Genomic DNA, 23,071 nt, shown 5'->3' with positions numbered 1-23,071 from the left:
ATTAAAATTTTCCATGATGGTACCAGTTATGTGTTTTGATTGCGTACTTTATTGCGTATATTTTAGATAATCGGGTTGTTACCAGGGCTGGCTCAAGGCTAATTACTTACCAGGGCAAACTGCTGTCGTGTCGCCCCCCTCTCGGGGGTTTTGGTATGGAATACCCCATAATTAAACGGGGGTTTGGGCGTTTGGTCGCCCTCCTAGATACTTCGCCTCGGGAAGTCGCCCGGGTTGCCTGGCCCTTAAGCCGGCCCTGGTTTTTACTTATTTCATATTTCAATTATTTCGCTAAACAGCAGCTTAAAAGTGTTGAGCTCAAGCAGTTGGTCCTTTTGTGTTTTCTTTTAAATCGTTACAAATATGATTGCTTAGCATGAGGAGATGTGAGATTTTAAGCTTTTATTAGGGACGGTTTTTATTGATTTGTTTTGGTAAAGAACCTACTTACCCCTATCTTGTGCCAATATGTGAGGAAATACCAGTGTATAGAGTTAGGTCATTGCATTTTCCAGGCTGGCTCATTGATTTTGTATCTTTGTGACTCATATGAAGTAATCTACTCCGTAAAAAAAAATTGAAGCAGTTTCCGGCCCCTTTGTCGAAGTAGCTCAGTCTTATGTGCGCATTATATTATGATGTGAAATAATTGACTATTCAGGATCATTGTTTGCAGTCTAATTATTTATTTCTCCGTTTTCAATTTCAATACTCAATATCTTTCCAACATGCGGTTGTACGCGACCTAATTACTGGCCTTAGTGGTCATAAAACACATGCAGGCAGAAATAGCAAATAGAAATACCAGGAACAGCGCAAAATTACACCCGATAGACGTAATTTGGGTTCCACTCAGTGAATTATATACTAAATACTTGATATTTTTATGGAAAATAATGGATAAGCGAAAGTGTTGTTGTCTCTAGCTCTGTAACGAATCGTAGGCAAGTTTATCTGAGGGGACCTTTATGAGTTAGGAGGCAGTAAAAGGTATCGAAAGCTGTAGGATTAAAATAATCAATTCTAGACGTGGAAATTTGACTTCTAATGAGCCAATTTATTTTTCTTCTTGATACTCTACCATTTTGATATCCACATAAGGGACGTGGAGAATAGCAAGACAGTTCGGTATATCACTTTGAAACTTTAAGGGTAATTTTGAATAGGAAAATCCTGGGATTAAAAACAAAGGTTGAAAAAGTAAAATTGTAGAATTCGTACCTATAGGTATTTGATTGGTGACTCGAGTGTTGGCTTACCATTCAGTGGGCCTGGGTTCAAATACCGACAGTGGCATAGATTTTTCAGGGATTACTCGGTCCCTAACTGGCTGCTGTGCGAAGGACGTATCAAGTACGACATTCCGTCTGTCTTTGTCTAAGAGCTCACTAGTATTGATGCCGGGGTCTCACTCCACTCTTCCATCCTACCCTTCTCTCATGGCTCCAGTGACCCGAACGCTGGGTCCCCTACTTCAGATACCAGCAAAATTATTTATTTCAATTTGACAGTCCCAATGCAGGCTCGTAGCCATAAGTTTGCTTCTGGTGATGCTTGGGTAGTGCTCGGGTTTCCTAAACTGATAATTTGATGTCAATTCGCTCGCAATGGGCAACCTTTCATTAAATAAAACCAGATTAATACTTCGTTAAAATAGTGATGAAAAATATAGTCACCGTTTGCTTGTTCCCAAACGGTCTTAATTCTTATGGCTTGGTTTCTGAAGGTGTTTTTTTTCCGAAAAAATTAAACTTTTAGGTACTGTCGTGGCGGTAGTACTTAATATGATACGATTTTGAGAAACTTTCGGATCTGAAAACCTAATCTCAGTACTCAACTTTTAATAGTTAACAGAAAGTCAGAGGAAAAGTGCCCCTGGACTAGTTGTCACCCAAGGAGATGTATGACTGGTAGTCGCTAAAAGGGAAAATATTTCGGTGGGCCTGAAGCCCCCTGAATCCTGGCTATGTTCCTGTCCTGTTCTGTTATTTGAAATCCTACTCTATAATTAGCCCTCAAGCTAAATTTTTGGCAAAGCACGTGATGAAATTTAGTGTTGAGCTTAAGACTCAAACATCTTCCCATATTTTTCTTTCCGATTCTGCAGAGGGTGAGGAGTCGGATATCGGAGGCAATGACGTTGGAGTGGCAGGGATGGAATGGAGAGCTGCCGTTGGTGGAAAGATGCCGGAGGGAGGGTTAATCGGCGGTCACGAATCCAGTGACGTCCTGTACGTGGGCCGAACTTCATTCGGTTTAGCGTTAATACCTGGGAAGGTGGTACCCCTCGAAAAGAAGTGCTACGTCACACGATCGGGCAAGGTTGAGAGTTCAACCCAGTTTCAGGTGAGGATTTCCACTGGGTATACGTATGTATGAGACAGCGATGGTCAATGTGGCTACATATTGACCAAAAGCCAAAGTTCAAGGCCCTAATTTGGTATTATAATAGGAAATGGAAAAATTCAGGTAAGAAATTTATTTCAAATAGATGTTATTAAAATCATGATAATTTTCCTTCTCCGTAAGTATTGAATTTGATTGAAGTGCAATTTTAAATTTTAATAGACAGCATGAAATCAAACGCTATCGTCACGGTCAGCCAAAGAGATCCATCAGACCTATCATTTGATCTCGCATTTTGCCAATTCAATCTTGGTTTCCTACGCCGAGGCCAAAATTTACTCCTGTTCTAATTCTTTCTGTGAAGATTTTTCTGGAAGATAATCCTATGTTCACCGAAGATGAAGCCAGAAAAAGTTTTCGGGGAGGAAGGAAAGGGAAAGGATAGTTTGGAAGGGAGAATGCGTTTAGGAATGTTTATTTGGATGGGTATACTTACTGAATCTCCAAAAAATACTGGAAGTTGGAACTCACTGCCTCTCCCCTTCCCCATGATAATTGATGATCGCGGGTAACTCTGACGTAGTAGGAATCTGTACGGGAGGAGAGCATTGCAAGTAGGATTAAGTTACGACATCTTAGAATAGTCATATATGACTATTCTGACAGCGACAGTGTTCTCGGGGGGATCGCAATCGTTAGGGATAAAGCAATATGTTGATGGCCTAAAACAAGATGTCTATAATAGACAAAATTAGAGAATGGATTGCTAAACATTAAGATTTTCATTGAGAACATTATACCAGCTACTTTGGTAGAGCTGCCTTTTGACTGGAAAGGGTACTACTACCTACTAGGGTATCACTAAAATCTACTGGGATAGGGTATAAGAAGACTTAATGTAGAGTTAGAGGTGTTACTCGACACTCTCGACTCATTGGGGAAATTCGTGAGAACACAGTTTAACTGCCAAGGATGAAATTCGTTATAAAAAATAGAAAAATTTCGGAAAGATGGTGACTCCTTCCACGGTAACGGAAACCTATGTTGCCAGGGTTACCTCCGACAGAATAAAAAATAAAATTTAGAGTACCGTTCCAAAAACATACTTATCGCTTCCATCTCTCGGATTTGTCATCGGTTCCTGTGGTGCCAAGATCTGAAGCAAGGGCCGTATTGGAGAAGTTCCACGATGGGCCTGAAGTTGTTCATCCCGGCCAGGAGGAAATATACTAATCTATTCGTTGGAGGTTCTTCTGGGTGGATATGCGGCAAGACGTCACTATGTAGCGTTCACGAAATGCAAGACATCCTCTGAAATACGTTATTATCCGTGGTATTGCGTTCGTTTTTTTATTTGCGATACCAATAGATAAAAAAAATCATCTGAACGTATTGTTTCAAAATTTGCTTTTCATTAAAAAAGGGGACGTTTATTTAGTTAAGTTCCAAATTCAAATAGCAAAAATATTGCAAATATATCTCACAGGGGAGCGGTGAATTTTCTCGTGCTCATGTGCGACGTTAGCGGGTTGAGGAGTACTTTGGGATGATGCGGAGAAACCAAAGTATTTTCCGTAATGCCTATGCCGTTGTGCCACTTTCAAATCATAGCGCCGCCGATTTTTTTAGTACGGAAAAAATCACTTTGTTTTCGTTTTCTCATTCTGCATATCATGCGTATTTCGTGGTCGCTCTTCGCCAGCATTCTTCTTTTGATCTTGTCTCCACACACATGAGATCACTCGAGAAACAATTGAAATTGCGATCCGCGAATGGCAAAGGGGAAAGATACAAGTTTATCTATATATTTTATCGCTTTTTTTGCCCAAAATAAAACAGAGGAAGTGACAAGATTTAAAATTCTGAAATTCATTTCTTTACCTAAATCCAAATAAAATTTAATGCGACGTGTTTTAGAAAATTATTCTCTCTTCGCATGATAAATTATAAATGCGTTACACTCATTAAAATATATTTAAATAGATATAAAACGTTTTTCCTTTCATTAAGTAGGTATACTAATTGATACGGCTTATTATGCTCCACAAAGTGAATTATAAGTTACTGTGAGGGATACTTCACGATCAGGAAAGCGACTCGTTATACTTACAGGTAACCTGCACCATTTTCTGAACCTAAGAGAAAATTTCAGTCATTGAAATATCATCTCTGTCGTGGGAAACTGTGGCCCTGAGATGCGGCCTCGTCAGCTCTTTTCCCTGGCTCACAGTAAGTCGTGCAGAAATGATTCTCTGGCTCCGTATCGACGTTTGACACCCTTTTGACCCGTAGCTTCTGCACAAAGCACTTGGAAGCTTAGAAACTGGAGCGCCAAGAATGAACTCGTCGTGAAACGGGACGAAACCCATTTCGTCATTATTTCACTCCCGGGGCCTACTATTACAGAGCGCGCTGTCGTCCCGCCCCTCCACCTCTTTCCGGGCACCTGGAAATCCACTTAAAGGGCTTGCGGATCCCAAGCACCCTCATGCCTGCAACGTCCAGCCACCTATCTCTCCTGGCTTGTTCGGGCAACGCCACGTTGTGACGTAATGCTTCATAAATTACAGATAGTATCGTTACATTCCATTGTAATTTTTTTGTTAAAAAACGCAAAGTATTTTTCGAGAGAGAAAAAGTGCGTTGGAAAGAAATCGCAATGCAGCTTCACCAGTCTGTGTTGCTCTACACAGTTCCCAATTTGTGTACTTACGGAATTGTTTCAGTTCAAAGGACTTACCCCTTCCGTTGGACCGGTCGTATTTTACCTTTTATCCAGATTTATTTAAAACTTAACTTTAAACTATGCTCCTATTTGAACTATCCTCTTAAAAATTTCAGGATAGATACCTGGACGAACAGCAGTCTTTTGTTTATCAATACCTGTATCTCAAACATTAAAATCTTACTTCAGATAAGACACTAAGGCAAAATTTTTATTATTGATAAAGATTAATTTTAGAAATATTAGACATTGCAATTTTTCCACTGAGTTTTATTATGACACCACGCTTTCGTCGTTACAAACAACATTATCAAGTGTGTAATGTTGTTTGTAGCGACGAAACGCGTAGTGTCATAATAAAACTCAGTGGAAATATTGTAATGCCTTATTTTACTAATATTAAGAACTTCCACCATATCGGTCCAAACATCTTACCAGATATTGAAAAAGAGGTTATTTTTATTGGGCCTTTTCAATCTCCCATCATAATTTTAAGATAATCACGTAGATTTTTATTAATTTTATATGTCAGGAAGTGAAACCGGTCGAGGCGACTAAAACCAATTCGCATCAGCTTGACCTGGCTTATCTTGGCACGAGTATAGAGTCGAAAACCTGAAGTGAACATTTTCTAATAATTCACAGCAATGAAAAGCGCAACTGTCCCCCAAAACAGCCATTGGTTGAGCCAATATTACCTTTATCCTAATTCTAGCCAATATTAAGGAAGGTAGGAAGGTCTATCAGTGGTGTAATGGTAGAATTAGCAGTGCCGGAATGCATTTTCCTTAACTTTATTCTACAAGTGACACATTACTCCGTGTGTTTTTTTAATTGCAAGCTATTATTAATATTTTATTATAAAAATTTTTGTTATGGTCACGAATTTATATAATATTAGAAATTTTGTGGCACCAAAATCGATAAATTGTTATTTGACTATTATGTCTTTTGTTAACCAGTGCCGGAACGGCGTTTCGGCACCACGACACCACTGATGTCCATCCATATTCCTAAAAACATCAAAAGGCCTAAAAATCGGATCGTCAATTTATGCGCGGACTGAACTATGATCGCCAGAATATTTCAATAATTGTTGGGAGGATAATTTTACCTATCACTTGTCCTAAAAACTGGCAAAACTCCTGTAAATGGAATTAATGATTGATCTGGAGTTTGAGCTGAGATTTTTATAATACTTGCATCCATCTTTCTTTCTTTCTGGGTCATTACAAATGAGGCGCTGATAACCGCCAATTCTGAGTGAAATGGTGAAAAAGGGGAATGGAGCAGATACATTGGCGGATTTAGGGGGAGGGGGGAGACACGGGGTACGTGCCCCCCGCAGACGCTTAAAAAATAGACAAAATTTGTAATGCGGTTACCATTACTTTGGTTTTGTTTTGTGCGTTACGGAGCTTCAATCTTTTAATATCATAATAATTAATAATAATCTTTCATATTAAAATAAAGAGAATGCTTCCTTCAGTGGTTGCTGTACGTTGCTTTTAATCTCGAATATGAGAAGATCGTTTGCCTGTCAGACCATTGTGCCCCCTCACCCACCAAAAAAAATCCTGGATCCACCTTTGGAACAGAAAATGGGAAGGATGGTGGGTTGATTACACCAGTCTTTGGGTGTCATCTTCATGACCTCAGCAATGTCGGTTCCGTATTCCCGCCAGTTGCTCTTATTCGCGGCGCAGTCGCAGGAGTGCAGGTCACGGTTGTCACCTGGGGAGAGGAAAAGGGAGGAGAGGTGCTGGAAGGTCAAGGTTTAGGATATGCCGATGAGGATGAGGGAGGAGCACCCTCTTTCTCACACTCTTAAATTTGGCATGGAAATGGGGTAGCCGTTATGCTTAAAGGTGCGTAGAGTTTTCAGTAATTACTCACTTGTAGACAACTACTTTATTTACAATTTTTTCGCAAACTCGCCTATTATGAGAGAATGGGAGAGCTTTTTGATGTGTTTTATGGCAAAACTACAGAAGATATATTGGAAAACAACCGTCTGTCAAGAATGTAGCCAGGAATAACTTGGGAGGAGAGTTCATTAAGAAAGCTGATAAATTTCATGGGAGTTATTGAAAGGGGGTGCACTTAATACCAAAAATTACTTACAAACATTTAGGAGATATTTGAATCCATACCATTACGGCTGTGGGAACTTTTAAGAAGCAAGGATTAAGGAGAAATTAAAAATTGGAGACTGCATCGTATGCACTGTCTTTTTGAATTTTCTTAGTTACTTACTAAAAAACTTTTATAATGATAATTTTTCATATTTATCCCAAGTGCTTTATAATTAGGGCATTTGAACCTTTGTTAATGGAACACTTACAAGTAGAGGCAGTGGCGGATCGAGAATAGGGACGAGAGGGGGACTAGGTGGGGACTAACCTCCCAGCAGTAGTGGGGGTCCGAACAAAATTACCATTTTATCTATTGTACATAGGATACCCGAGAGGAAGTTGTAGCCCCTCTCTGGATCCGCCACTGCTTAGAGTGATCTTATTCAATTCTTGCTTAAGGGCCGAAGTAAAGCAAATTACGATAAGTTGATCTATTGTTAACGTGGCTTTACAATTCTCGAACTAGCGAGAGCCACGAAACGGCGTTTTTTTCGAGTAAGTTTTATGAGACGTGTTTACCCGCGGCGCCGACGACGCGACATTCGCAAGGGAAAGGCACTTCTTCTTCAAGAGCTCTTTTCGTATCTGGCACTCATCTTCCGGCCACTTCAAGTGAAAATGTTATCACAAGATATCTCAAAAGGGTCGTGAGGTGTGAGAAGGGTCATGGGAGAGGTCAATTTGATCTTATTAAAAACGCTTAAACAGAAATTACAGGTGAATAACCGTGAGAGAGCAGTTTATTTTGGTTGAAAGTATTATTTAGAAGAATGTTTTGCATGTAACGAATGAATTCCTAGTTTGCCTTACCTGAATCTCATGCCCTCTATCTATTTTTGAAAGTGACCCATTTAACTCGTGCCTTAACTTCGATTGCCTGCCGCCCTGCTAAAAATAAGTAGCTGCAACACTATTATTTCACGTCTTCTAGTGGAGATCGAATGGAGAGTAGGCTGTAAGCATGGACGGTGGAAACAAATTTAAAAAAAATGATACATCAAGAGAGATATAGTCTATGATTCTACCATTATGAGCCGTGAATGGTGATGAGATATACTATTGTATAAAAATTGGCAATTAATGTAAATATTGGTGAAAATATTTATGCACTAGCATCGGGTAAGTATATACTTACTCTATGGTAATCGGCAAGCATTGAGGATTTTGTATGGGCCAGAATAAACCAGTTTACGATGATATTCTCGAAAGGGTTGCTGAGCAATGGAAGTACGTCAGGTTTCATGTTATTTAAAATTCTGCAATAGATAAACTGAAATTCTGTATGAAATTTAAAAGTGGACTGTTTATTTTATTAATTTTCATCTTCGTGTAAACCAGATGTTTTGAACAAGAAAGCGAGGTTACTTTCTAATCCATTTTCTCTTCCTCTTCTTGTATTTCTGCGACTTACCAATAACTGATACCATGTTTTTCAGCAGTAGCATTGAATGAATGACGAAGATTTGGAGCTTTCGCCGTCTCATGTATTTTCTCCATAAGTATGAGGGGGTAGAGGGAGATTGCCCTCGTGATATATTAGGAAGACACAGCGAGGGGTACACGGATACACGATCGTATGCGTAAAAATTAATATGTATGCCCATTCCAGGCTTTACAAAGTCACCTGAACAGAGTGGTTGCGAAAACTTTGTGATAAACATTGGACCGGAAAATTATTGGCAGATGACTGCGTCGTGAGTGGACCATCTCGTTAATCCATCAGTACCAGCATATTAAATTTTACATTTTTAATGGATAGCGAGAAACAGGGATCCATAAATGTCTATTGTGTGTGGGACAAAGGATGTCAACTTCATAATGTTAGAACTTGTTGCATTAATGATTTGGGTTTATTTGACATTAAATATAATATCCATTTGTATCTATTTCATGGCTTTTCCTTCAATCCCAATCAATATGCCTCGGCTAAAAATCTTCTGCATAGCTTCTTTAAGTTCAAGTCCGTTATTTTTTTCGATACCCGATGTTAGGATGAATTGGAAAAGTAAATAAGCTGGATGTATGTTTTATTTCATGAAGGCCGTGCAGAATTGTATGTGAAGTCCTCATTGTCCACAAGGCTCATGATTGTGTTAAAAAATATGTGCTTTGGAATCTGGCATGAAAACGGCTTTATCGATTCATGCCAGATACTCACAAGGCCGTGAATCCCATTCTAAATGCGGGAATGAGGTGCAGTCAGATACCTTCTATTGAAGATTTTTCTTCCAGGAAAGGACGAAGAAAATGATTTTTAAGGTAAAAGTATGGAAAGCACTTTGGACTCGATTGCTTTTGCCTGTTTCTAGTGAACTTCAGGATTTCTTTCTTTCCGTCTACCGTAGTTATCTCACCTCAATTACAATTTAGATAACATGAAGCGCGCGGAAGGAAAACAGACGAGAGATGGGAAATCGAGTCGACGGCGAAGTTCCCGAGTAGTCAGTCATTTTTGTAAAGGTAGCTCAGAGAACTTTAAAGTATCTGTAGATGAGGGCGATAAGAAAGGGATCGAGTGACTGATGCAGAACAGAAAGTACCGGATCAGGAACTTTTATAGAATTAACGAGGGAAACATGATAAGAAGTTATCCATGAGATTTACGTGAATAATTACATTTCCGGTACGGCTATATACGCATTGTAACACAAAGGAAATAGAAATCATAAATCTACATCTGCATACTATACGCCGCAAGCCGCCTAAGAGGCGTTTGGATTGGAGGTAAAACGAATTCCAGTATCTATCCGTTCGGCAAAATATCTCTCTTAATTTATCGCTTCTGTATTTGTTCTCCGTGTCGCACTTCAGATATCCATTCTCAACTGTTCAAGCAATCTAAGCCTAGCGCTCAGCCTCCGAGTCTCCAGCGGATCCCAGCCTAATTCGCGCTGTCTGTACGCCCGTGGCAGTTTTTGACGAACCGCGCAGCCTTCTTTTGTATTTTATTCAATTCGCGGATTAAGTCTTTTTTCACCGGATCTCATACGCTCGCTGCATATTCAAGGTGAGGTCCGACGAGTGCGAAATGGCTCCTTCTTTTACTTTCTCATCCGAAAATCTTCCCACAATACGCTTGACGAATCCTAATTTATTCAGGGCTATATCGCAAATATTCCTTATATGTGTTCCCCACGAGAGGTTCGAGGCTATCGTAACTCCTACGTACTTCACTTCGTCTGTTGCCTTTATGTTAATACTATCCACTGCATAAACATGGTTATAGTTGGACGAACTCTGCAAACAATGCGCCGGCATGCATTTGCTCCGATTAAGTTCGAGTCTCCACTCATGGCTCCACAAATGAACGTTGTTTAAATCCGATGATAGAATTTCATAGTCAGAGTGCTCACTAATTTCGCGCTTGATGACAGCGTCGTCAGCAAATAAACTTATTTTACTGCTGATTCGGGAGCAGAGGTCATAAATGTATATAGATATGAGGATGTGTAGGAGAGGGTTTAATATAAAATGGTAAAGCGGAGTTAGTGACGGTGGTAGGTAATAACTCAAATTCCCTTTGTTGCTAAGTAAAATGCATAAATGAAACATGATTTTATTTTCCTAATTTGGCAATATTTGATGATTAATTCATGATCTATGTTTTTTCATTATGATTGTGGAAGAGATATAAAAAAGAATGATATAAAGACGGAAAACAACTGCTAACGTGAAGGATGGAATTAACTCGCGAAGAGTAGTGGTAGAAGACAGAGACAATAAATACCTAGGAACACGAAGAACTATTGATAACACGGATTGTACACATTGATGAACTTTGAGACGGTTTTGTTACGGAATGAGACAAGGTTGAGCCAATCCAAAGATTATGCAAGCAAAGATATAACACATCATGCGAAATATTGAAGGTTTCACAATAATCTTTTTTGAAAAAAAAACCATTCCTATATTTTACAGCGCATACTGGCGCGTGCTATCTCGGAGTTTGATTTACGATTGCCAAAGCTTCGCAAATAAGATACCGTCGCCCTCCGCTAGTCATCTCCTTCTTGAAACGGAGGACGTTACCATGAAATCTAGTGATAAGAAGTTTTGGAGGAAATATTTCTTCTATCAAATATGATGGTAGCGATAGCGTTTATTTAGGGTAATCTTAGCTATCATTTCTATCAAGAGCTCATAAAATTCGATCGTTGCCGATTATAATTTTCAAACCCGTATAAGTTATCCGTTTTTAAAAAGTTGCTGGATACTGGGTTAAGTATATCTCCCTTCCTTTCAAATATATGAACTAATTGTAAGTGCACCCATCGAAAACTCTACCGCGGGCAATTATCAGATTCTCCTATTTTTATAAATTGTAGACGAAGTGTTGGTGCTGAAAAAAACATTGCAACTTGATAATATTTGTCATCACTCTTATTTGGACAATCTCACTCATAGTCGAAAGGTCACTTTGCACGGGGCAGGTAATTGCCCAATCTGACGAGTGTACGAAGGCGCAGTCAAAATTGCGTCGTGCAAAGTGGTGAATTTGCTAAGACGCATTCGAGAATTCATGGACGTGTGATAGAAAAATAGCCCCTGTGTTTATTTAGATCGTGCATTCGCGCAATTTCACGTCATAATTAGAAATTAATGCACTTCTAACCTGCGTACATACGTGCCACGTGTAAAGCGGCTTTATCCCACAATTTTTCTTGATTTTTAAAATGATGCACTGGAGCAGAATACCTAAGGTCTACTTTATACATCCTGAAAATTTCAAAGTGATAAAAGTTTTGAACGAGTATAAAGTCACCAAAGACTGGTCGAGTGGTGCGTGTTCTTTATCCTAATTCGGAGAAGGATGGTAGGGGTACTGAGAATGCAAGAGTCGCTGGACTCTTTTAAGGCCGTTTTACACGGTACACGGAATTGCGCAATCTGACGTACGTGCGAAGGCGCAATCAAAATTGCGTCGTATAAAGCGGTGAATTGCTAGAACACATGCGAGAATGCGTGGATGCAAGACGGCAAAATAGCCCCTGTTCTAATTTCGTTCATGCATTCGCGCAGTTCCACGCCATTTTAGAAATTAATGCAGCTCTAACCTGCGCAATTTCGTGCCCCGTGTAAAACGGCCTTTAAAGTGTGTCTCCAACCAGGCAATAATACGCTTCGGGGAAGCTTGGGTGTCATGCGGCTTGCCTGTACCGATATCTTATTGTCAATTCGCATGCATCGGAAAACCACGCATTTCATTAAATTAGCTACATATTTCGCCTGCATAATCCAGAAAGTTAAATTCATCGTTGGTTAACGGTAGACAGTGTGAAATACAACTAAATGTTTCGAAAAATGGAATGATAGAGAACACTTTTCATTGGGTTAGTGGTCTACTAAGCAGATGTATCGCCGAAAGGGAAAAAAATCAGGGGGGACTGAATCCCCGAATGCTACCCCTGGCTCCACATGACTCATGGACCCAACAGGGTATCAGTGTTTTTTTCCCGGCCATAGCGAGGTTCAGTTCGTTAGACTTATCTTTTGAGAACGGAATTCAGCACAGGGCCTTGGTACCCACCATGCCGAGGGCAAGGAGGGTGGGCAAAAGAGGAAAAACGGCTGTGGGCGGAGGGGTCATTTGCGATGCTCATTTTCTCAAACGTATGCGGCCCTTAAAACGGTGGTCTCTACCAGTGGCGTAACTAGGAATGTGCTTGGGGGGGGGGGGGGGGGGAAGGATGGGATGGCCTGGGGTGGCGACCCTCTCCCCCTAGGCAACGGGGGTCTGGGAAAACGATTGAAAATGACATGCTTGGAAATGTATTTTACATCATTTTGGCACTAAAAATTTTTACTTTAAGCAGATGCAGTTATTATATGTCAAAACTAGATAATAGTTTTAAATATTTATAAAGGCTTTGGGGGGAGGGATCCATCCCCTCACCCCCTCCCCCATTCTACCCTTCGAGCTGTGGCATCGCGCGGGAGGGAGTAAGGTCAGTGGGGCCTGCCCGCGTCGCGGTATCCCGGCATCGATTTGAAGTAATGGTAATTCGAATATATATTAGATACAAGTGTCTGCTGCCATTTGGTGGGCATCATTCTTTACTAAAAAATGGAAATTACTCTGTTGAGATAATACGCGTTACTTAAACCAACGACCTAGGTTTCGGAATTTTATGATATCATTAGGTACAAGTTGGTGATTGACTAACACCGAATAAATACCCTCAGGGAAATACAAAGCAGTGAAATTTAGTCGAGAAGTTTGTTAAAAAAAAACGATAAATATGAATATATTTGTTGTCCAACAATTTGTACCTATCTAATGATGGCATGAGATGCTGAGGCATATATAGTTTTGATAAAAATAAAGTAGAAAATCGATCAATTTCTAACGTTTCCTTTTTTATCACTTAATAATTCACTCTCACTCGTCGCAAGAAAAAAATAGTTTCTTCACCCCCTGATACTAAAATGCCAGTTCTCTTTTTCAAGCTTTCCATCAAAACGAGTAGATAAGTAGGCGTTTTAAATGAAACATTAAATTGATTTTTTTCCAAATCAAATGGATATTAAGTCTTGCAAGGACGATGAACGCAGAAGGTTTTTAATATTAACATTAAAATCAATAAAAGTAACTTTATTCACATTAAGTATTGATAACATTAAATTTTGCGCGAAGATACAGAATGATGCTAACGTTGAGTCAACTCGCTGAATAAATTAATAATAATAGAACAAAAGCACCTCAATGATGATTCAATAACTAAACCTGTAATTTTGAAACGAAAAATCATATAGTGTAAAATAAATAAGATGCCGTAATATAAAATTAATTTCAGATTTGACATCGTGAAATTTGTACCAATAACTTTCACTTTTGAACGAACTACGTCCATGGATGGGGCAGAGTACATATCCACCGGCGACAGAGCTCCGATTATTTTTAAGGTGCTAAGCTCTAGACCTGGGAAAAGCTGGGAAGCTCTAGGACGCCGGAGGTCAGTTGAAATCGATTAAAACGCTTCTACTCTGAAATTCCATTATTGTGTATAAGCAAATCTCCTATAGCTCCGTTATTTTATTATGGCTCTCACCTTATACTTCACATTGAAAGGCATGTCTTTATTGCGTCAACGCAATTAAAATCTTCCTTGAACTTTCCCAGCGTGAAATATTCTCAAGAAAATAATTGAGTATCTCGCCTTCTTACTTCGATTTTCCCTTAAGAGGCTCAAGCTTTATGCAAGATAATATTTTTTGATGAATACTTTCTGACGCTTAGATACTCTGCTAAACGATATTTTCATGAGCTAGGAAATGACCAATTTGCAACCAGAATATCTGAAACGGAATGGCCGTGGACATTTTATATTGAATCGAAGTAGTATTTATTCCTTTACAAACTTTAATAAATAACTAATGCTGGACACCGGATTTTTGAGGTATTATTAATCAAATTAAATGAGTAAAGTATGGTGGATAACCCCGGATCAGACAGGTTAGCCTGGCTAAAAGAAGTTTTGTGAAGGGAAATGAACTCATTTGTTAGAACGTTAAAGGAGAAGTATGACATCGGAAAAGGACAAACTCATGGAACAAATGGACAGTCTTGGGTATGAAAACTACAGAAAAGAAGAAATTTGTCTTAAAATTTTAAAGGGAGGAGCATTGCGCTGAAGCAAGCAGGATACAGCTAAAATTAGGTTGACGTTGCAGTGGGGCTCTTAAAGATGAAAGCGGGAATGAAAATGGAGTAAATGCGGTGGAAGGATAGGAGTCGGAACTTATTGGGAAGCGAACGATCTGGCGGAGAATCTTTGCTGCAAGAGTATCGGACATTGTGTAGAAGGAGAATTCTCGGCTAAAAGAATCTCCCTCCTGAATTCTAAAGGCCTATACACGGGGCATATCATTGCGCAGGTTAGCACTGAAATCATTTTTGAAATTGTGATAATGCAAGCTCGGAATTAGAGCAGGGGCAATTTTGTCATCTCACATGCTTTTTAGCAATTCACCGCTTTATTCGACGCAATTTTGACTCCGCCTTCGTACATACGTCAGATTGCGCAATGACGTGCCACGTGTAAACGGCCTTAAGGGAATCACCACCTCATCGTGAACTTTCACGGGCGGTAAAATTTGAAATTAATTCCCATTAAAGGCTAGCTATAAATCTTAATGGGATCAGTTCGTTTCGCCGGAATGCATTTCGGGGGGGGGGGGGGGGATGCATTTTGAGGGGGTACACCTAAGACTATTATCTCCAAACATTTTGAGGGATAGAGGAGTTTAACCCCCTCGAACCCTCTCCTTGAGTCTGCCTTGTATCCATTTTTTGAGGTTGAGATCCATTTAGTGTGAAGAATTGTCATTAAATCTTCCATATCCTTTGCAGGCTCCTCTATATGGTTGAAATTATTAAATTTGGAGCTGTTTACCAAGATAAGTTGTGATAAAAATAAGTTAAAAGTAATTGCAATAAAGAAAATACAACCCCTTGTTATGAATTCTCCACTTATGTAACCGCACGTATTAGGAAAGTGAGTGTAACTATTTATTTGTGGGGATTTTCACTTTTTATTGAAATTTTCATATAGGCGCAATTTCATCAAATGCAGACGTTTGACTTGCGGTGATAAAGCAGTAGATTCCGGTTAAAGGGGCCGCGCAAGAGCAGAACCCAATCGAAGAATTAGCTATCTCCGTTTAATTGAAACGGAAATCCGTTTAAATGGTCCCAATTTGAGTGATTGTTTTATATAATATGAGTGAATGTTTTATATGATAAATATTTGTCCAGGAGTAGGAGAATGAGAATGAAGAGAACAGGTGCCGATCGGCACCTGTTCTCTTCATCGGTTCTCTTAGCGCTCCCTAAGTAATTTACACGCGTTCAGTGAAAGAGTAAAATCATAGAGTAAGTATACTTACTCTATGTTAAAATCTACACAGCATTAGCTTCAACGCTGGTAATCATGCTGGAGAGCGTCTAAATTTTGTCGCCATCAGGCCTTCTCTTGTCTGCACTGCCAACGCTACCTAATGTGAGGAAGCAGGGCAAAATATGTATAATTTTTAATCTTCCCATAGAATTCCAGCAATTTAATTATTTTTTAAATCATTACAAAAAACTTACAAATAATGTTAGAAATATTATTGAAATAATTATACCCTGTAATATTCCATGTAACAATGCATATTTATATAATACTTCTGATAGTTGTGGCAGTCGCTTAGTTGGTGTAAATGTACTGAACACATTCTATTCCAGTTAACCGGAATATCCTGTACAATTAGTGTGTGAGAAATGAAATTAATGTAAATTTCTAGTGCACTTTAATGGTTGATATTAGCTTTTGAAGGTTTCACGCTTGTCGGGAAACATTACTATTACTAATACATGTTATTTATTTCGAATGTAAAATAAAATAATAAACATTTAAATTTTAAGAGTTGTTCAATTTTATGAAGGATCCGAAAATTTTGATTTTATGATTTATATCTGGTTTTCAGAAGTTCTGGACATTTGTAATTTGCGTGTTCGATATCACTTGCATAACTACGGAACTGTTCGTTATCCTCCGTTCATGAACAATCCAGCTATGTTGTATCAGTCATTTTCGCCCGTGTTCGCACCATTTGACTCCTTTAAAATCGGCCAGTAGGCATTTAATTTTTTTCAGAGGCTTGAATTTTTTTTATTGCATTAGGTCCTCTGTGGAAGCAACTGTAAGTGGGCTCCCGTGACTCCAGATTGCTCACTGCCAGCCGCTGGCATCCATGGCGGCTACACGGAAGATGGTCAACCTCTGTACATTGGACGAGCTAACCATGAGGGTGCTGCGATTATCGGCAAAGTATGAAACTTTTAAAATACCTATATCACTCGTGTACCATTATGCGAATGTGAGTGACTTTACCAACAGGATTCTTGCTTCTTATATTCTAATTATGCCATACTGGCTTGCCAGTTTTCACTCACTCTCACATCTCTTGAGCTTTAAGTACCACCATATGCAAAGGGTAACATCTGGGAAGGGGTATTAAGTCATATGGTTTGTTGGTTTGGTTGATTTTCAAAATTTTTTAACTTTGAGAAAAAATCTATCAGAAAATTTAAGGTTTCATAATTATTAACTCAAAATTATTCATTCACATTGATGACAATGGACGAGTCGTCTGTTGAAACGGTGATATACAATGATATAAACCGGAGGATATCCTGAGAAGACTTCCCGCTGATGTAGTGTACATCTGTTTGGAAAAAATTCAGATCCTTAATATCCATGTGAGTCTATAACTTTTGCCGAGTTAAATTATTCGCTTCGAGAAAAATACGGCCAAATGAGGTACCATACTCTTTAGCAGTGAATCCTTGACGTCAGTCACCAATGGTGACTCCCTTCAACTATGAAGAGATCCGACCTCTAAATAAATTAACTTTGCATACATTATTTGATATCGTTACCAGATTAAGAAATCAGCGCATATACCTACGAAAAAATGAAATGAAAGATGCATTCGTTCGTTCGTCCACAAATATGACCCCGATATATACAGGACATTGGTAAAACTGCCGGTGAGTATATATACCACCTCTTCAACGGTTTTGATTGTGCCTTTAATGCGCACTAAGGGAAAAAATGACACAACAAGTTAAAGGAACCAGTATTACCTTTCCAATGTGAGGTATGTAAGACCCGAAAGTATTTCGTTTATTTTACGAAACTATCGTACATTTCCGGATCGGCAATTTTTCCGGAAATTACCGATTCAGATTTGAGATAGTTTTCAGATTCGTGCCTTAAGGTTTATATGGTTCGAAACTTTTGAATGTTGTACTTTGAAGTGCTTTTTCGGTATCGGATCACATCCCTGGTCATCATGATGAGTGCACTCACCTCGTATCACCACGGAGAATGCTTTTAGGCTTAATCTGGTGGAAATCTAACGCATTAGTAAAACAGACTGGCTACTGGAATTCTTTGTGTGGAAAATAGTCAATGTGTCATTGGTCAATAGTCATATTTACCAATTATCACGTTAGCTCGTCTCTAGCGGTCAATCGCCGTTTATATTATTATATTCGCTTTGAAAAAGATCATTTTTATAAAAATAGAAAAACATTTTCTGCTATAATTCGGTTTTGTGAGTTAGTTTACGAAAGACTAATGTATGATTGCTATTTTTCGCACAGGTTCAATTTCTCCCAGACCAAATTGTTTGCACCGTTGCCCACTCCGGACAAGAATTGACTTTTAAAGAGTTCGAGTTGCTCGTTCGAAAATAAGCAGTCATCTCCAAAGGAGCGGTATGCATGTTAAAGTGATTTCAAGTATCACTGTGAGTTCTGATTGCCATTTCGGCCTCAAACCTATTGTGAAGAGCAATTGACATTAAAGATGTGTACACCCTGAATCGTGTTTATTATTTATTGTGTTCGTCTGTTAAGCATTACAGTACATTGGAGTAAGAGGAGATATGAATAGCCATCTTGATATATCAGTAATTATCTTATATCATCAGCTAAGGTTGATTTCGACTATATGTATAGTTTGAGTGATGCAACAGAAGAATGGTTAAGGTGACCACATTCTACTCACAATTATTCTCTGCACCTTCTCGTAAGTTATGACGTGTGTGAATAAAAAGTACAAACCATCTGGCAACCCTTTAGATTTTGCTGAATTTACATCATTAACACCTTCCCTAGCTTAATTGTTCAGCGTGAAGATTGGTGTAGCTCATTCCTACCCAGAAAGGCGAGACGCGTGGAGAACAATTTATTTTTCTGAGTCTGCAGGGGCGGATTCAGCATCAAATTTGGGGGGTTCATGACTTCGGTCTGGGCAGTATGGAATACCCCTAAGGAGAGAGGGTCCCATGTCAATTTTTATAAACACCAATTTGTTCGCGTTCGTGAAAAATCCACAGAGGAAAAATCATTCACCTTGACCGGGATTCGAACCCGGATCCTTCGATTTCCGGCCGAGTGCTTTAGCCTGTTAAGCTACCGAGGCGTCATTCTCCCCGGTGGAAATTTGTGGACTATACCGGATAAACTGGCTAAAGCACTCGGCCGGAAATCGAGATATCCGGGTTCGAATCCCGGTCAAGGCGAATGATTTTTCCTCTATGGATTTTTCGCACTATTTGTGCATTGCGGGTGACTCTGTAAAAAGTTATCACCGTGGCTAGTCCCGGTATACTTTAATAAAACCAATTTGTTCATTTTGGATCCTAAAATTTCATTTTTATTCTTAACAACAGATGAAATTAATCATTTTTAGGGATTGAGGATAGAAAAACTATTGAATTAATAAAACTTAAAAATTTTCCATAAAATTTGGAGAGGGATCATGACCCTTGTGTCCCCCTCTAAAACCGCCACTGAACGTCTCCTCGCACCGCGTATCAACGATTATTTGGGAACTTCTTCATTCGTATTTGAACTCGAAACAATAAGTAGAAGGACAACGCTTGAGGTTTTTTTCTCGATCGAATGGTGCGGAGGGAAGCGGCGATTTGTGACGGATACCATGAGTCCCTACCGTGAAAAAGCTTTAAAAGGGAAGTACATTTTGGAGGGAATAGTTTTGTTGGAGACGCAACCAAAATTATCGTCTCCCGAACATTTCGCAAGGTTTTACTTCCTCGATTCCTACCGCCTTGGAGGGCTACAATGGTCTTGAGATTTGTATTCATAGCGTGGATCCGAAAGTATGAAGGTGACATGAGTTGAAACCAGTGGCGTAACTATGGGGGAATGAGGAGGCTAGATCCCCTCACCAAAGCTATAGAAAAAAATGAAAAAAAAACTTATTTAAAACTATTGTCTAGTTCTGACATGTAATAACTGAATCTGCTTACCGGTGCCTTAGGAGTCGGGGAGGGTGCGCCTGCCCCCTCGGTCCACCCCCCCCCCCCCCAAATCACCTCAAAGCACATTCCTAGTTACTTCACTGGTTGTAATAATGATGAATTATGAATGCGTCTTAAATTTTGACTCTGGCCTGTGCAATGCGCCACACTATGTTACCGCTGCTTAGTATTAGTGGATAAACGCAATTGGAGGCCTGGGGGAGTAGAAGCAATGGGACCCCAAGTGAATGGAAAAGCGGAGGAAGTCCCAAAATGGGAGAGAGAGGTAAAAAGCTCTCCACTTTATCTTATTTGTGATCCAGTGCCTCTCACTTGATAGGGATTTTGCATCACTCGATGGTGCGATAAATACAGCAAAGTTTTACTCTCCAGTCAAGGCTTTGGCCAGGGAAATTTTCCAGCGGTTGGAGGAGGTAGTCCTTAGAGGAGAGAGGGGGAAAGAGCAGTCTGATTTGCCTTAGTAGTAATTTGGCACTGCATCCTCGATAGAGAATTTTGGTTAATTTGCGATGATTTGGGAGTTTCGAGATCCATTTTTTGGACGCAAAGTGTACCTAATGAGGACCACTTGAGACTCTAGCCAATGCACCTTGCCTCGAATACATTTATCGGGATTGGAGTTGACCCCCTTGATTCTGTTGACTCGCTTACTCGCTATGGCCCCGACTCCAGTGGTCATGCAGTAGAGTCCGGAATCCTCCCTTCACCAATTTCTATCCATACCATAAAAATTAACTCTTTCTCATGATTACATACGGAAGCAACCTATTTTTTCTTCAACTTTATGATATAAATTACCGAATTTCACTATTTTTAGTCATAGTTGCCTAGTAACATGCCACAATATATCCCATGCGACTGCTTGCAGTTTTAGCCGAACTTCATGAATGTCACTTTCTTCTTTGTTTAATTTAGGTTCTCATATAAAGCTTAAAATTCCTTTAAATATAAAATAGTGCATGTACGATGATCCATTTTTCTAATTTTCGCAGCAATGGCGTATTCTGATAATCATATTTCTGATTTTTGGACCCATATGAATAATATTTTCTTCATTTTTCATAAACTTTCAAAAGTCAATATACAAAAATAGCCTGATTTTCCTCTTGAATTATTATAATCCAAAAATTATAAAATAAATATCATTAAAGACATACTTTTTTACTATTTGTCAGTCTTGTAGACCGCAAAAAGTAACAAAATACTGTTGTGCACAGCGCACCCACTCACGCTACAAATGTTAATCTCCATAAGGCCGGGAGCGCGGTGTTGTCAATAACAGCACGAAAATTAATGTTGCGCTGCGCACTGATTAAAAATTGCATTCGAACGTAGAAATAGATGGTGTCAATTCATTGGTGTCAATAGTTTTTCGATAAAAATTATTACAAAAGCTATAAAAACATTTCTTTAAATTTCCGTTAGAAACTTGTATAATTTTACTTTATCTTCTTCTCGCAATTGTTGTCTGACCGTTGTCTGTATTGAATTAAATCTTCTGCACAAAATTCTTCATAATATTTTCGCTTTGAAGGTCTTCACCTATTGTACAATGATTGAGTTAAAATGTTGTTATGCCGACGTAACACCATTTAGGACAAGACAATTTTGATTTTTGTAAGGTAAAAAGTAGTCGCCTACTAACTTACGTTCCTTCCCCTATGAAAAAATTGTATAAACCTGTTTCAAAATTTTATACAATTTATACAATTGCCATGGCAATGTATAAGATTGTATAAAATTTTGAAACAGGTTTATACAATTTTTTCATAGGGGTTACGTCGTATGTCCCTATATGCTGCGTATCAAATTGGAAGAAAACTGCAAAGTTATTTCTGGTGAAAAAATCATAAACTTACATCAATTCTGAAGGGAGTTACAAGGTTTTGATCTTAAGAAAAAATATTACGGCGCCGCTGGGCCGGGCTTCTTGCATTTTCTTGCGCGCAGAAGGAAAATTCTCGGGCGGAATGGGGACTCTATTGCGTTCTATTGTCCTAAAATGCTCATTTATTTATTATATCCCAATGATGCATACAAATTTCATTTATCGTAAATCATCGAAATCCAGCTTTCTTGTAACCTATCTCATGGTCCGCTTTGCTTGGATGAGCAATATGCGGCTGTTGATACGACTTTTTTGAGTGATCGTAACACAATCTTTCGCATTTCCCGGGCTCTTTACAGCTTGTCCCTTGTAAACCAAAAGTGTTTTGAAAACGTATCACAAACATTGGGCAGCAACCAACACGGAGTTGCTGCAACGTAATGGCAATGTTTCAAAACCAGCCAAAAGATCCTCTCTACCACGTTTTTGCAACGCAATGGAAACGTAACTGCAACCTCTGGTGAAACATATTTGTAACATTGATGCAACTCCTGCAACGCATTGCAACATTTATGCAACCTTTAAAATAATACTCACAATATTCCTTTAAAGAAAAAAAAATTATGATAAAACAAATTTATCACCCCTCTACTTATTTATATGGTGCCTTGAATTGGCATGTCTCAGCCAATCTATTACCTTCTCCTTAACATCTTTGTGGCTGTAAGATGCCATTGTTGGTTTAATGCAAATAGCATCTAAAATGAAGGCTTTCGATTTCAGTTACAGGATGGTGATACTTATTATTCCCCAAATAACTACCCATTCGATGACAATAAACTCACCAAAACTGCAGGCACAGGTTAGCGTGGTGGTAAACTGCCTTTTTCTCATGCCGGTCTTTGAATTCCCTCGGCATGAGAAGAGCCTCCCAATATCGTCGGTAAAGATGTAGTACATCATGCCAAACACTCCATTTGTGAGGTTATTTCCTCCTCTTCTTACTATAACTCTGTCTTAAGGCAAAAAAATTCTTGTAAGAGCCAATTTGCTTCAGAAGATTAAAATACGCATTACAAAACCCCATATTTGAATATACGCTTGGGGAAAACTATGTCCAAATAACACTCCCCTAAGCGACCGGCAACATGTCGCAACCTTTCTGCAACCTAGTGAATATTCCACTCTCACATACAATCA

General features: G+C 39.1%; 1 protein-coding gene across 2 annotated transcripts in view; it reads left to right on the top strand.

Moving 5' to 3' along the window:
- The window catches only part of LOC124160609, a 30,978-nt gene extending 12,399 nt beyond the window's left edge, over window positions 1–18,579 (top strand). For both annotated transcript variants that reach the window (XM_046536500.1, XM_046536508.1), the window contains exons 5-7: window positions 2,108–2,346; window positions 16,872–17,018; window positions 18,359–18,579. In XM_046536500.1, coding sequence (XP_046392456.1) covers window positions 2,108–2,346; window positions 16,872–17,018; window positions 18,359–18,451 — 479 coding nt within the window. In that variant the 3' untranslated portion in view covers window positions 18,452–18,579. The remainder of the gene's footprint in view (window positions 1–2,107; window positions 2,347–16,871; window positions 17,019–18,358) is intronic.
- Window positions 18,580–23,071: the final 4,492 nt, after the last annotated feature.

The sequence above is a fragment of the Ischnura elegans genome, chromosome 1, assembly GCF_921293095.1.
Source record: "Ischnura elegans chromosome 1, ioIscEleg1.1, whole genome shotgun sequence".
NCBI lineage: Eukaryota > Metazoa > Arthropoda > Insecta > Odonata > Coenagrionidae > Ischnura > Ischnura elegans.
This window is presented reverse-complemented; position numbering and strand designations above follow the sequence as displayed.